The sequence below is a fragment of the Oryctolagus cuniculus genome, chromosome 2, assembly GCF_964237555.1.
Source record: "Oryctolagus cuniculus chromosome 2, mOryCun1.1, whole genome shotgun sequence".
NCBI lineage: Eukaryota > Metazoa > Chordata > Mammalia > Lagomorpha > Leporidae > Oryctolagus > Oryctolagus cuniculus.
Genome location: NC_091433.1, coordinates 64,486,966 through 64,502,554, shown reverse-complemented (window position 1 = coordinate 64,502,554; position 15,589 = coordinate 64,486,966). Strand labels below are relative to the sequence as shown.

The window sequence follows — 15,589 nt, the reverse complement described above, 5'->3', positions numbered from 1 at the left end:
AGCCAGAATGAGATCTTTGCTTGAATACAGAGTCAAAGGAACTTACAGGTTTTATGCTGAATTCACTCTTAAAGTTTTCAGCAATCCATCCAGGTTTTTAAAAAACTTTATCTATGCTAACTACTTTTCCTTTCATTCTTCTGTATGTAGCTACTTCTCTGTGAACACACTGCTCTCAGTACCACCAATGTAAAAGCAAGTGACATACGCAATGCCAATTAAATATTTATGCAACGTAGCACTGAAATGGTAAATATTGTATTATGCTTTCCACTTGTCATTAGTCAGGAGACGCTGCTACATTCTGCAAAAATGATAGCCTGAAACAGAGGAAACATCACTGTATTTCACAGATTGGTTTTTATGTCTTGCACAAGCTGGAATTCAGGTGACTGTAATGGTGTTTCTTATTGGTGTCTTTAAATGCTTCTCAATGAGGGAAGATCTCAGTATCTAAGAGGTAAAAGCAGTCTGTTTAAATGTAACAGTTTTAATATGTTATTTACTTTACCCTAAAGCCTTTAACCTATTGAGTTAAAGAGTAAAGTAAGTTACTTCTGTGGTGAGAGGAGGAGCGTATTTTCTACACGTGCAGAATTTCTTGAATTTGGAAATGACTTTTTTATGTATGAGAAGTAACAGGACAAACTCAAAGCTAAATATTTTTAATCCTATGCTAATACAAAGCACCAAAAACACTGCATATAAATCTTAGCTTTCCTCCACTTCAGGTTCAATTTAAAAGTCATGGACATGATTATACAAAGTTGACTGCAGAATAAACTGAATTTTAAGTGACCTTTCAATCTTTTTGAAGTTTTTATCTGATATGTTAGACACAGAAACTACAAACTGATGGATAGAGCTCACATTTAAAAGTCAGGACAGAGTCCAAACATGCCAAAATAGCCAAAATTTCAGTGGGTGCTGGAAGAGTGTATAAACTTGAAAGCATTTCATACATAAAAAGTGCTGGTTTGGGGGCTGGTGCTGTGGCATGGTAGGTTGAGCTTCTGCCTGCAGTGCCTACATCCCATATGGATGCCGGTTAATGCCCTGGCTGCTCCTCTTCCGATCCAGCTCTCTGCTGATGGCCTGGGAAAGCAGTGGAAGATGGCCCAAGTGCTTGGGCCTCTGCAGCCATGTGGGAGACCAGGAAGAAGCTCCTGGCTCCTGGCTTCGGATCGGCCTGGCTCCAGCCATTGCAGCCATCTGGAGAGTGAACCAGCAGATGGAGGACTTCTCTGTCTCTCCCTCTCTCTCTCTGAGTCTGCCCCTCAAATGAGCAAACAGATTTAAAAAGTGCTGATTTTGAGAAAAAAAAAATCACGACTATCTAGAATGGGTTTTTACTCAATATTCTCCTTTCTGATCGCTACACAGTATGCTTTATCAAATTAGCATTTTCTCCTCTCCCAGATGTAAACTATTTTATTATGAATTATACTCACCATTAATTCAGGTTTAAATATGTCCTTAATTTCACATACCCAAATATAACATAAAATATTAATATATATCAATTTCAAATTTTAGTTTTATAATTTTTCAGCCTGTAAAAATAGCAATACTTTTTTCCTGCAACATGATGAAATGACATTAGTATTAAAATGAAATCATTCTATCTCAGACAAAATGCATTTTCTGAATGTAATGCATCTAAGAGTGAAGGGAAGAAGCGGAAGTAAAAAATGGTATGTACTTCATTGCTTGGCTGTGTTGTATAACCTAATAAAACAGCTCTTCTATCACAAAGACATGTCCAACAAGAAAAAAAGAATATCACAACACATTTTATCTTGCCATATACATTTAAATAGTTGATCTTTCATGAAGCATAAAAGGCTGGCATAGTTTTCCTTCTGACCCTGAGTTGCATATATATAGCTAATACTATAATCAATTTCAAGGTACACAGGGAGGTAAAAATGTTCATAAAATGCAAATAGACACAGAAGTACAACGGATGACTGCTAAGGAATCATAACTGCAATGAACCTGGATTCGACAGATTATGTTTTTCCAGATCTAGAGAATGCTTATATTGTTAAATAGCCTTTTTAGCACACAGATGACAACATCTATTGTAGGAATCAGCTGGGAGCAGCTGCTCAAAGGAAATAAATATGTATGCTTTTTTTTTTTTTAAATGAAAAGGAATATTGAAAATTTCAGTAGTTCCTGGGCTAGCAACATATATCAGGAGATTATATGAAAAACAATGCCAAATCATTTGTCAGTGGAAAATGACTTAACAAAACACTCCCTAAAAATGGCAGATTTCTGGGGTGTGGGGGAACTTTGTAGGGTCTTGAATGGAAATGGGAAGTAACTTAGAAGATAAAAGGTTTCTGATTTTGGAGATGATGGATATATCTGAAAACCGATTGTGACAGTAGTTGCAAAAGTATAAATAAACTGAACACCATTGTCCTGCACACTTTAAACAGGGGAGCTACACTGTACAGACCTGTGTGGATTGTAGCTGTGTGGTGTGTATTTGGTTGAAAGAGAAAAAAATTGAGAAAATATGCTAGCATAATATAGTCTAATATAGTTTTTGTTGTCTCTAGTGTTCCTAAAAGTTAAGAAGTATGTTCAAGCACTTTCAGAGTTGCTCTACTTACAAGAAGAAGTTCTGGACTCTGATTAACAGTATACGTAAGTGCTCATGAGGGTCAATGTCCATCTTGGTGTTATTTCAAAGGCTGACTTGAGTGTCTTTTGTTGCAGCTTTAGTGTAATTCCCACATTTATTTTTAACTTACATTTAATAATGATTGAGTAATTTTTATGCTTCCTGAGGGTTCTGGCATTTTTCTATGTGTACAAGATCAAAACGTCAGGTTGTCTCCCACTCTTCTTGAGTAAAGGACAACAGTGCAGAGCACCTCCTTCCCTAACGGAACAGCAGAAGCCCCAGCAAGGAGTGGACGGTCTCTCTCACCCACTATCTGCTGAGTAACTTCTGGTTATTGCTCATCATAAAAATGTTAACATTTTACAGTAGGAAAAAAAGGACAAATACATTACAACCAAGAAAGTGAGACATCTTTTTAGAAAAATTTATTTGAGAAGTAAACAGAGACAGACATTCTCTCTCATTCACTCACACACACACACAGCTCCCATTTTCTGGATCACCTCACCAATGCCCTTCAATGGTCTCTGGCTGGAGCTGAAGCTAGGCACAGAGAACTCAAACTAAGGCTCCCATGTTGGTGGCAAGGACCTAACTACTAGAGCCATCTGCTGCTTTTCAAAGTCTGCATTAGGAAGAAGCCAGAGTCATAAGTGAAGCTGGCCGTCAAAACTAGGCACTCTGATGTGGGCTGCGGGCATTGTGATTGGCATCACTTAATTGCAATGCCAAATGCCTGCCAAACGTATCTTAAAAAAAGGTTTACTTATTTGAAAGGTAGAGTGATAGAGAAAGAGGGAGAGAGATAGAGAGAAAGTGGGGGGCGGATTTCATCTGCTGGTTCACTCACCTAATGGCTGCAACAACCAAGGCTGGCCTAGGATGAAGCCAGGAGCCTGGAGCCAGGTCTCCCACATTGTGGCAGGGAACCAAGTACTTGGCCAAACTCCACTGCCTTCTTAGGTGCATTAGCAGGAAGCTGTATTGGAAGTGGAGCAGCCGAGACTCAAATGGCACTCTGATATGGGATGCTGGAGTCCCAAATGGCAGCTTAACCTGCTGTGCTACAATGCCTGGCCCAAAGGAATCTTTCTTGATAGGTCTGTATCACTAACTATTATCACATAATCCAATATTTGAGGTTAAGAATCAGTAGGATGTTCATGCAAGGACACACCAACTTAAAGGCTAAAGCCTTAGAGAAAGATTCTAATTGGAGCAATCATAACATGGCTGCTGAAAAGAAGTTTGCCATTTGTACATCTGAGTTTTGTGAACTGGAATATACAAAATCATGGTATATCTATTTTGTATTGTTTAAGGCTTCTCAATTCTGCTCACTCCTCCATCCCAAAGGACAGGACTTACCACCAGTTTTCTAACAGGTTGCATAGAGTTGCAATGTCCCAGTGGTAGCCACTAGCCACAGACAGCTGTTTTGAGTCTTTACACTGACGAAAAATAAAACAAAAATTTCAGTTCTTCAGTCACTAAGCACATGTGCAGTGTTCAACAGCTGCTGTGTTTAGTGACTACTGAATTAGACAGTGCAGGAGGAGAATATTCCCGGGATCAAACAGAACATCTGGCAGGACCCTTGCTACTTAAGTGTGGTCCACGAGTGCAGGGGCATCACCTGCGAGCCTGCTGGAAACACAGAGTCCCAGTTCTCATCAGATCCACTCAATCAGAATATGCATTCTAACAAGAGTCCCAGGGAATTCAAGGCACAGGAAATTTTGAAAGGCACAGCCTGGACCTCTTATTATCAAATTGTATGTTTTTGAGTCCCACTAATGCAATCTTTTAAAACATTTATGTGGTTCTTTTTTCACTCCTATGCTTAAATTTCTTCAATGTCTTCCCCATTTCCAGTTCTTCAAAAGCCTCACAGGAGACAGCACAGTGTAAGGGGGGGCCCCTTGATAGTTTCCAGGCTGGTGTCCATTTACCAGCTGTGTGACTACACAGGGTTCCAGTCTAAGTGATAGATTTCTTATTTGTTATATGGAGATTATTCTTAGAGCTGTGAAAATTAAACGAGGTAATTCATACTCTGCTTCCCAGATGAAGTTTGGCACACATGCACCAGTGTAGAGATTTCACAGGCTTCTCTTCCTTACTACTTACTCTAGGGATGTCCTCTCCTTGGGCAATCTCTCTTTAACCATTTAGGCACAAGGCAAATTCCTCCTCTTCATCTTTCAAGCTGCAGGTTATCACTTGCTAAAGTCTTTCCCTATCATGTTCAGCTAGTGATGGATGGTCCTTATTTTCATTTCTATCATTTTGATCAGGATGCTCTGAAAGCATGGACTGTTCTAAGTGTGTCTGCACACACATCCTTATCTCTTGACTATGAACTTCTAGAATGAAGAGTTCAGGTGCACCTGTGACATCTGTCAGAGCACCTGGGAAAATGGTGACCTAAAAGTGCTTATTGAAAAACCATGTAGTTACCAAAATACCAAAATGATTTTTTTAAAATTTTACTTCCAAGTCAGAGTTTTGATGGGACAAGAGTGGGGGATCTTTCACCAACTGGTACACTCCCCAAATGGTTGGAATGGCCAGGGCTGGTCTAGGTCAAAGCCAGGAGCCTAGAACTCCAGCTAGGTCTCCCATGTGGGTGGCAGGGGCATCTTCTGCTGCTTTCAGGTGCATTAGCAAGGAGCCAGAGAGGAAATGGAGCAGTGGTGCCAACATGGGATGCTAGTGTTGCAGACAACAGCTTAACCCGCTGTGCCACAATGTCAGCCCCATTACCAGAATAAATTTAAGTCTATTTTAAAAATAACACACTAATTAAAGATTTTATACAAACAGTAAGAGAGCCAGAAATTCTCAACAAAAAATAATGGATAAACTTGACTAGTTAAAAAATTCCATATGTAGTATGACAAAAATGACTGCTTAACCTTAATAGTAAGTTGGGAAAATATGCAACATACATGAATATATTGAAAATTAATGTCCTTAATAAATAAATACATTTGCAAATCAAAAAGAAAGGAGAAAAATCTCAATGGAAAAACTGAGGAAAACTAGGTTATTCACATTCACACGAACACAAAAGGAATACAAATGGCTAATATGACAAGTTATTCAGCACTACTAGAATACAATAAAACAATAAAATGTTTTAACCTGCAAGATTGGCAAAGGTTGAAAATATTGAGAATGAAATAAACATATATATATATACATATATATATAAAATTTGCAGTTATAAAAACTGATGGTAATGGGACTATGGCTTACAAAATTTATTTTATGTGTAGCCTTTGGCACAGAAAATTTCTTTCAAAGAAATTACACTAACTAAAATATTTAGCCAAATAAACACACAAACATACATTAGTCATGTGCATAAGAAACCAGTTACTTTTGGGGGATTGGTTAATTAAAAATAGTCCCTAAGTAAAATTTTACCAATGACTTGTAATGAAAAAACCTTATCATGAAATTCATTTAAAAATATAAACCTGTAGGGGCTGGTGTTGTGGCACATTGGGTTAAGTTCCCATGGGTGATGCCAGCAACTCATATGGGCTCCAGGTTGAGTCCCAGATACTCCATTTCTGATCCAACTCCCTGCTAATGCACCTAGGAAAACAGGGGAAGATGGCCCAGGTGCTTGGGCCCTTTTTACACACGTGGGAGACCCAGATGGAGCTCCTGACTCCTGGTTTTGGCTTGACCAAGTCCTGGCTATTGAAGTCATTTTGGAGAGTAACCTGGCAGCTGGAAAGTCTCCTCTCTCTCTCTCTCTCTCTCTCTCTCTCTCTCTCTGGGTGGGTGGGTGGGTGGGTGGGTATCTTCCCCTTTGTCACCCTGCCCTTCACATAAATAAGTCTTACGTGTAGCTGTGTATATGTATGGAAAAAAATACCTGGAAGGATATACACCAAAATGTTTACAATGGTTACCAATGTGCTGTGGGGATGCAAGTACTTCTTGCTTTTTTCTTAGGCCTCTCTTTACTCCCTGAAATTCTGATAGGAGAAGAAAAGGCAAACAGCAAACCAGAGAACCTCTCTCACCCCATTTGTCCTGAGATAATTTTATCTTAGTGAAGAGACCTGTTAAAGACACATTCTCATAACATCTATTCATCTTACTCTAAGGTGAGAAAGAATATTCCAAGACAAAATCATTTCTCAAGCTGTTTTTTAAAAACCTATTTATCAGGCTTTCACTGTAGATGAAAGGTCAGTATGAGGGAAGACCAGTAAGCGAGTGGAAAAAGTGGGTAAGGAAAGAAGCTTCAGGCTGCTACCCCTCTGCGAAAGGCGGAGATCAGCCTGGTGACATTGGCCTCCTGATTGACTGCGGCTTTATCACACTGATCTGGCCGGACAGGCCAGTGTCCCTTGTCTCTGTCTCTGTGTGACATGCACACTTAATGGGAAAAGACAACCTTCATGAGAGAGGTGCTCTATTCTTTCTTCTCAAGGATGATGGCAACATATTTAGTCACAAAAAAATTTATCATGAGAACTGTTGAGGAAACGAAATTCTTTAATGATTTGTAAAAGACCCTGTGTTAGTGCCTTACCTGCAGGAAGGCCGGTGAAAATTCTAAGCATACCTGTGCTTCATTAAAGCAACAAAATGAAGAGACAATTCTTTAATGATAAAAGAATTTGCTGGGGATTATAGTTCCTTACTAGCACAATAACTAGATCAAAACAAATGTCTGTAAGTATCTGTTGAAGTGAACAGAGTACATAAGTATACTTCCTATGCAATAACTTCCAAGAAGAAAATATACATAAAAGGCAAAGTTTATGACAGTGGAACAAGTAGGAAGAAAGTAGTTTGGTTACTACTAAGCAATAAAACCAGGCAATCAGGGGCCAGCATTGTGGTGCAGTGGGTTAATCTGCCACTTGGGATATCTGTATCCCCTATCAGGGTACAGGTTCAAGTCTTAGCTGTTCAGCTTCCAATCCAGTTTCCCGCTACTGGGCCTGGGAAGCCAGCAGATTTTGCTCAAGTGCATGTATCTTTGCCACCTATGTGGGAGACCTGGATAGAGTTCCAGGCTCCTGGCTTTGGATGAGCTCAGACATGGCTATTGGTGGCATCTGGAAAGTGAACCAGCAATGGAAGATCTCTCTATTGTGATGTCTTTCAAACAAATAAACAAACAAATCTGAAAAAAAAAACCCAGACAATATAAAGGGAAAAATTTGAGTTTTCACTTAGAAGAATGACACTCTGGTATATTCACCAAAGGATCTTTGGAAGGAGAACAAGTCTCACAACTGTGATCCACTATCACACCAAAATACGAGTTTTCTTGATAGTAAAATTATCAAAAATAAAACTGAATGGCAACAGAACCTCTGTTCAAAATATTTAGCAGCTAGAGAGACACAGGCACTTACAAGTCAGAAAGGGCACCTGATCAATCATCCTGACACTGAATTTCAGCCCTGCAAATTATGTATCTATCTGGTATACACTATAAAAAAAACTCCTACAAACACATATGCCTAATTTATTGATTATATTTATGACTGGTGCATTTCAGAACTACTTAAAATCTTTGGCCACACATTTCTGACAAGTACAAATAATTTATACACCTAACCAGAAGAGGTTCTGTTAACAGCTAGAACACTCTCCAACTGCATACTAGAAATCTGTCTCTGAGTATTAATTTCTACTACTGTAAGAATTAATTTCTACCTTTTCCCTCGAGAGTTTTGAAACAGCAAAGTGCTGATCCCCTAGATTGTAACCTTGGTCAAGTGACAATCCCTTCTAAATAAGGAGCACGCTGACAGTTTAAGAAATGACTGAAAGGTCTCCTTCTGCTTTGCTCTGACTGATAGGTAGAGACTGGGTGTGGTGCTGTAGGAAGCACCCTGACGAAGCTACGCAGGTGTGTCCAGGTGCCATGGAGAAGAGGGCTCTGAATCATCAGCAATGCCTTCCAGCTCAAAGAATGAGAAGAAGAATGGAATGCGTCAGGTAACTGCTCTGATCAAGTTCCCACATGTTCTACAATTCAGTCTTCCCATCCAACGTTGTAACGCAAATGCTTACTTCACACTTCCTAGGTATCTAATGTCTATGCAAGAAGTGCTGCGGCTAATGGGAGATACTGATTCATGGCGAAAGCATAGTGCAAGTCTACACACAGCTCCGTAAACTCTCGCTCAGTTATAGCATGTCATGGAGGAATCATGAACTCCCCTGTAAACTCGAGGATGCATCCCTGGCCACTCCTAAGGTGAACCACATGGACTGTGACTGATCTCAGTAGAGATCCACTAGGTAGCCTTTTCCTACGCTTCCATGCAGATCAAAAGAGGATGTGGTCATTTCTGGCATTAAAAAAGCCATTTCCAGTTGCTTGAATGCTCACATTTGCTATGAAACAGTTGAATAAACAGAATATTTATAACTTTTAAGTTTCTATTATTTGGGTTATAAGTAGATAAAAATGAATGATCAATACTGCATCAGAAAAGGTCTAAATTCCATGCATGTGAATGACTATGAAGTCCCTTCACTGTTTCACAGACCCTAGCAATCTGGGCAGTGCTCCCGAGCAAACATGATGGCCCCACTTAGAACTTAGATAGCCGAGTTAGCTGGAAGCTGTTGACTACGAGCTGAAGGGGCTTCCTGCACAGCGTCAGTCCAGCAAGCGCATGCATAACTTTGTGTACATGAAGCATCACAGGCTGTCCATGTTTCACAAGGACTAGCCAAACACGAAGCTACACTATGATCAGTGTCCAAGAAAATACCCCCCTCGACAGAAATGAACAACTCTCCTATTTTTCCAAATCTGCTGACAATTACTTAAACCATTCTGTGATTTTGTAATGTATGATTACTGACTCCTTCTCCACAAAATGTAGCCTCATAATATGCTTCCTGACATATATATATAACATATATATAACATGTATATATGTTTTATATATATGTATATAATATATATATAACTAATAACAAGACAAGACAACACAACACCCTGATTAACAGATGACCCGACTCCAAAGAATTCTTACCTATAAAATATGACAGGAGCACTGCCAGGAGCACGGAGACCCCTACAGCACACAGCGCGGTGCATTTCCAGCTACAGTACTTTGAAGACTTCTTGAATTTAAAAGCACTTCTTGATAGGGTGTTTCTAGGCAGTGGCCGAGTAGGCGGCGAATAAACAGAGCCAGATGCCATTGTGTATCCTGGGGTTGCAGTGCTGAACAGTGGCGTCGTCCCTGTTCCTGTTTTGAATAGGAAATGCCTGTGGAAGAGAATATCATTATAAGCCAAGAGTACGAGTATGTTAAAATAGAAGAGACAGCTATGCGTTAACTCTCCTCTGTCTTGTCTCATGCGATTTTAAAAAAATTAATAGTTAGTCCAGACAATTCAACTCTTAAAATGACCCCAATGAAAAAGATTTTTAAATGTATACAGCAGGGTGTATGCATACAAATGAGTACTATCCCTTCAAGTAGGCATCTTGAAAGACAATAAAGTTCTTCTAATCAGAGCATTTCCCAAGAGAGACCATTTTGGAACTTCGCTTGAATTGCCTTAACAGCATCTTCACAATTCCCCTAAGAAACCAGTCTTGTTAGTTTACAGCTACACGGGTACTTACTACCATATGAGAACACGTACTCATAGCAACACAACTATGCATGATCATGCCAGTGTTCTGCAGAACGGTTTATGTCCTGGACGGCCATGGAAACGTCTGCATCCCAGGCTGCTGCCCACTAATGAGTACTATCAGGTTTGGCCACAGGCAGCTGGCCAGCTCTCAAGGGATCCCAACTACTTTATTTTTAGCTCTTGTCAAACATAATCAAGAAAGCAAATCTGCTGGGGGCTGGGGAAGGCAAGGAATTAAAAACACTTTCTAAAACCAAATCTAAATACATCAAGGGGACGGAGACGCGAGTTTTAGATCAAATACAGAAATACCCTCTAACAGCGGAGCTACACCACAGTGGAGCAAACCGCCTCCAAAACCTGTATGGCCCCTAACCTCAAAAATGATTCTGCAGAAATTGATGCCGTGACGAGAGCACCATAAAAGGGACTCTCTAGGAAAAGTGACCAATTTTAAGGTTCCTGTTAACAATGAAAGTCTCCAAATTTGAAAAAAAAAAGTTCAATGGGTTTCATGGTTTATATTTACTTTATGCTTGCAACACAGCGTTCTCAGTTTGCGTCCTTCGAACACACCCTGGGAAGCCAAAAGACTGCCTCCTCCTCCATATTTAGGAGCTTATAGGTGTTCTTGACTATTCGACCATTATGTGGCAAGATCTTCCTGCAAAATGATTAATACTCATTCACTTAATTTCAATGTGTATTAGAGAAAGATGGGATAGCTCAAACAAGTCAAGGCTATGTCAATACGACAAAACTGGGACGCTAGACAGCCAAGATCTCACCCTGGCCTTTCTACTTCCTAGATGTGTGTCCTAGGACAAGTTACTTAACGCCTATCTGTATTTTAGATTTTTAACCTGAAAAACAAGGATAGTGGTGGTACCTACCTCACAGGGTTGTGTGAGTCTTAAATGAGTTTAATATTCATTGTAACGTGCTTGGAATATGAGCATGGTAAGCACTACACATAATTACTTGAGAAATAAAAGCAGAACCAAACTCTTGATTTTATGAATATTATAATTTTAGGAAAGGCTAAGCAAATATTTAAGTTATAAAGAGTCAATCTTCAAAAAATTAGTAAGTGAAATAATAGTGTAGCTGGTATAAAGATATGGTAACTCATGAAGACTTGTCCAAAACAGGTATAGTAAAAAGAATTCTGGATTAGAAATTCAAAGACGTGAGTTTTTAAGTTCCTGTCCAATGATTTCCTGGTAACATGATCCGAGAAAGCCTCAGAATGGTTTGGGTTTTTTCCATCTATACTATGGAGCTGATGACTCATTTATCCTACAGGATTGAAATTAGTCATTGTAGCTAAAAATGCTTTGTCAACCACAAAAATACAAAAGCTGCAAATACTAAGTCTACACTACTTCTACAAGTGTATTAGCGACTATACTATGAGCTCATTTTTGAACTATATTATAAAATTAATTTAAAATTTTGTAGGCTGAATAAACATGTTGGAGCAGCGTTTTTTAGTACTTCTATAATATTCATATTCAGCATGAATATTAATGAGGATTCTGGAACTAGATTGTCCAGGTTTAAATACAGGTATTACCTATAATCAGGCAGATGTTGTTTGGTAAGTTTCTCATTTTCTGAATCCTGGTTTCATCATTTATAAAATGGACATCACAACGCTGTCTCCTTAATAGGCTTTTTAAGTGACGTTTCAGTGAAGTCATACAAATAAAGCTTTACATTAGTATCAAGCACAAGGTAAATGCTCAACAAGCAGTGGCTGTTCATTATTTTGCCCCAATACACATATCAGAAACTCCAAAAAGACAAAAAATTCTAAAGGTGTATTTTTAAGTCTTTAAATTCTAGTTAAAAGTATAACATCATTAACACCAGTGTCTACAAAATGAATCCCTTGGTTTACAAATTTGATCCTGGCTGTTCTACATGGTGGCATGTGGCCCAGATGGGAAAATGGACTGTCTCATGCCAAATAGCAGCCATTAAGATCTGGGAACATGGGGTTGGCGCTGTGACGCAGCGAGTAAAGCCGCTGCCTGCAGTGCTGGCATCCCACTTGGGTGCCTATTTGAGTCCCGGCTGCTCCACTTCCGATCCAGCTCTCTGCTAAGGCCTGGGAAGGCAGTGGAAGATGGCCCAAGTCCTTAGGCCCCTGAATCCACATGGGAGACCCTGAGAAGGCTTTTGGTTCCTGGCTTCGGATCAGCGCAGCTCCGGCCATTGCGGCCATCTGGGGAGTGAACCAGTGGATGGAAGTCCTCTCTCTCTCTCTTTCTGTCTCTCTGCCTCTCTGTAACTCCACCTTTTAAATAAATAAATAAATAAAATATTTTTTAAAAAGGCTTAAAAAAAGATCAGGGAAGAGCAAATTTTTCTGTGAAAGATCACTGAGTAAATATTTTAGGCTTTTCTCACTATACCTTCAAACTCTGCTCTTATGTCATAGAAGCAGCCGACATGCCCAAGTGACTGGGACTGTGTTCCAAGTAAAACTTTACTTGAGGATATTGAAATTGTAATTTCATGGAACTTTCCTGTGTCATGAAATCTTTTTATGTTATTATTTGATGATATAAAAACCATTCTTAGCATAAGACAAGCAGCAGGGCTAGATTTGGCCTATGCACTGCAGTTGGCCCCATGATCCAGATTCTCCATTTTTTTTTAATCATGTAAAGAGTGAGCAAGAGGCTCTGCAGCCCAGACTCCTTCCTCAACATCAACACCACTGGAGAGGATTAAAAAACAAACAAACAAACAAACAAACAAAAAAAAACCACACACACTCTAAGGATGCATATGCACACCTTCGGGAGAAGGTTGGATGGAGACCCTACTATTATCTTCCCAAAAGTTCCATTCTAAGACATCCTGACATAGACTAGATGATGCCTTTCAAAGGGCCAAATGATCTGCTTTGCCAAGAAAAGGAAGCAGGTGGATGTTACCTATGACTGGGGAGCAACTTTGCTGTACAGATATCAGCTTTTCGTCACTCATCTCTGAAAACCCCTCCTGCCATCACTATGACTTGAGACAGCTATCTGTTCTGTCAGCTCACAATGACAAGCATGGGAACTGTCACGTCCTGAGTGCATACTAGGGGCCAGGTCCTGTTATTTCATTACGTAATCACCATAACGCAGTGCAGGACAAATGCCAGTAAGTACTGCCATCCTTCATCCTCCAACTCCCAGCCCAGAAGTTACCCCGACTGCCCAACCCAAAGCCCTGCTCCCTTCACTCCCCATCAGATCACATCACATCTTTCTTCAAAGAGCTCATTACATCGGTTATTATATTGCTATTTGTTTGCTTGCATGGTAGGTTCCATTTTTGAAATAATGAAATGTCTTTGTAGTTTTTCTCCCTCACATTTTCTCCCTTTCTGTGTGTGTTTGGTCTGCCTCACTTCTCTGAGATAAGATGAAAAGTAGAAACGGCCAGGGGTCTTGTGCTGGTTTTCTAAAGCCTGGACTGCGGAGTGAACTGCAGTGAACTGGAATATAACACACTTGCCTGTGCTAATATATGGGAAGAAGCTAGTGGGAGGAAAAACAAAGGGTTTCCCTCCACACTAGGAGAATATCTTCAGGCTGGGAGCAGGCAGAGAGCCAGAGGGGAGCAGAGAGATCGGTGGGTTCAAGCAGAGAAACCTTCCTGCCAATTTATGGGCAGCATCCTGGGGAGGGAGCAAGAATTAGTACAAATTAGTAAAAACTAAAATAAAAATAAAAAATAGAAACCCGAGACTCTTCCTACTATTTCCATGTCACTGTTGAGGGTACAGAAACAGCAGAGTTACTTGACAAAACTATGCACACAGAAATAAGCAACATGAGTAGCAACTATTACACAAGGTGTCATGTAAGAGGACTAATGTAATAGTGGGAGGAGCCTAAAATTTCTTGAGTTTCTTGGAATGAGGGCTTAAAATTAATTATTAAATTTTAAATTAAGTTTCAATATTAAAAATTCTTATATGTTGGTAGAATAAGAAAGATATACCCACTATACAAATCTATTATTTGGGGGCCAGCGCTGTGGCATAGTGGGTAAAGTCACTGCCTGCAGTTCCATCATCATATATGGGTGCCGTTCAAGTCCTGGTTGCTCCACTTCTGATCCAGCTCTCTGCTACAGCCTGGGAAAGCATGGAAAATGGCCCAAGTCCTTGGGCTCCTGCACCTGCATGGGAGACCGGAAGAAGCTCCTGGCTTCAGATTGGACCAGCTCCAGCGTTGTGGCCATTTGAGGAGTGAACCAGTAGATGGGAAACCTCTGTCTCTTTCTGCCTCTAACTCTGGCTTTCAAATAAATAAATAAATTTTAAAAAACCTCAAATCTATTATTTGTCTTTTCCCACTAGTCTACAAATTCACAAAGTCTCACTTCCATACTTCTAGGACTTCAAAAGTTTCTGGTATATCCTGGTTGCTTAATAAATACATGTAAAATAAATAGAATGATGCCATTGTGCCAAAATATATACAATAAAAATGCATAATTACAAGTGGGAATTTACAGGGACCAAAATGAAAAAGCATCCCTGGAAAACGTATTACAGCTTTATTCAAAAGCAGTTGAAGGCATTATCTCAATGGGAAATGGGATTCTGAGCTATGTCTATGGCCCCTAAAGATCGCGATCAATACTAAAAATGAGTAAACATCTATCATGTGTGAAACAATGAGTTTGATAGATGCTGACTTCAAATTAGAGATCCCTGTCTCAATTTTCAAAACTGGAGCTATCAACACATGAGGTGATAGGTGATGCTGGTGAGGAACTCTTTTAAAGCATTTGGCTTTGTTGCTGGTGTTGCAGTACAATGAGTTAAACCACTGCTCCCAAAACCAGCATCCAATATTGGGGTGCCAGTCAGAGTCCTAGTTGCTCTTCTACCAAAAGCAGTGATACATGGTCTGGGTGCTTGGTTCCTGCTGTCCTTATGGGAGACCCAGATGGCGTTCCTGGCTTGTGGGTTCAGCCTGGCCCAGCCCTGGGCCACTGAGGACATTGTCCCTCTCTCTCTCTCTCCCCTTGCTTTTCAAATCAATCAACAGATTTTTTTAAAAGAATTATTCTTGAACTGCTATGAAATTATTATTTTTTTCTTATAGGAAAATGCAACTCTGACACTGCTGAAAACAAATATGTAATATTTTACAATGTATCAATCATCAATATTAGTAAAACTGAAAGTCTATTTAGCTTGAGACAGTTTCTAATTTATTTAATATATGAATTTACTTTTGTTGTTACAAGATAGACCAGAATTAAACTGAACTGTTCTGA

The 15,589-nt window shown here is 39.7% G+C and overlaps 1 protein-coding gene across 13 annotated transcripts in view; it reads right to left on the bottom strand.

Moving 5' to 3' along the window:
* The window catches only part of TENM3 (teneurin transmembrane protein 3), a 650,972-nt gene that overhangs the window by 160,579 nt on the left and 474,804 nt on the right, over window positions 1-15,589 (bottom strand). For all 13 annotated transcript variants that reach the window (XM_070068317.1, XM_051842575.2, XM_070068314.1 and 10 more), the window contains one exon: window positions 9,676-9,914. In XM_070068317.1, coding sequence (XP_069924418.1) covers window positions 9,676-9,914 — 239 coding nt within the window. The remainder of the gene's footprint in view (window positions 1-9,675; window positions 9,915-15,589) is intronic.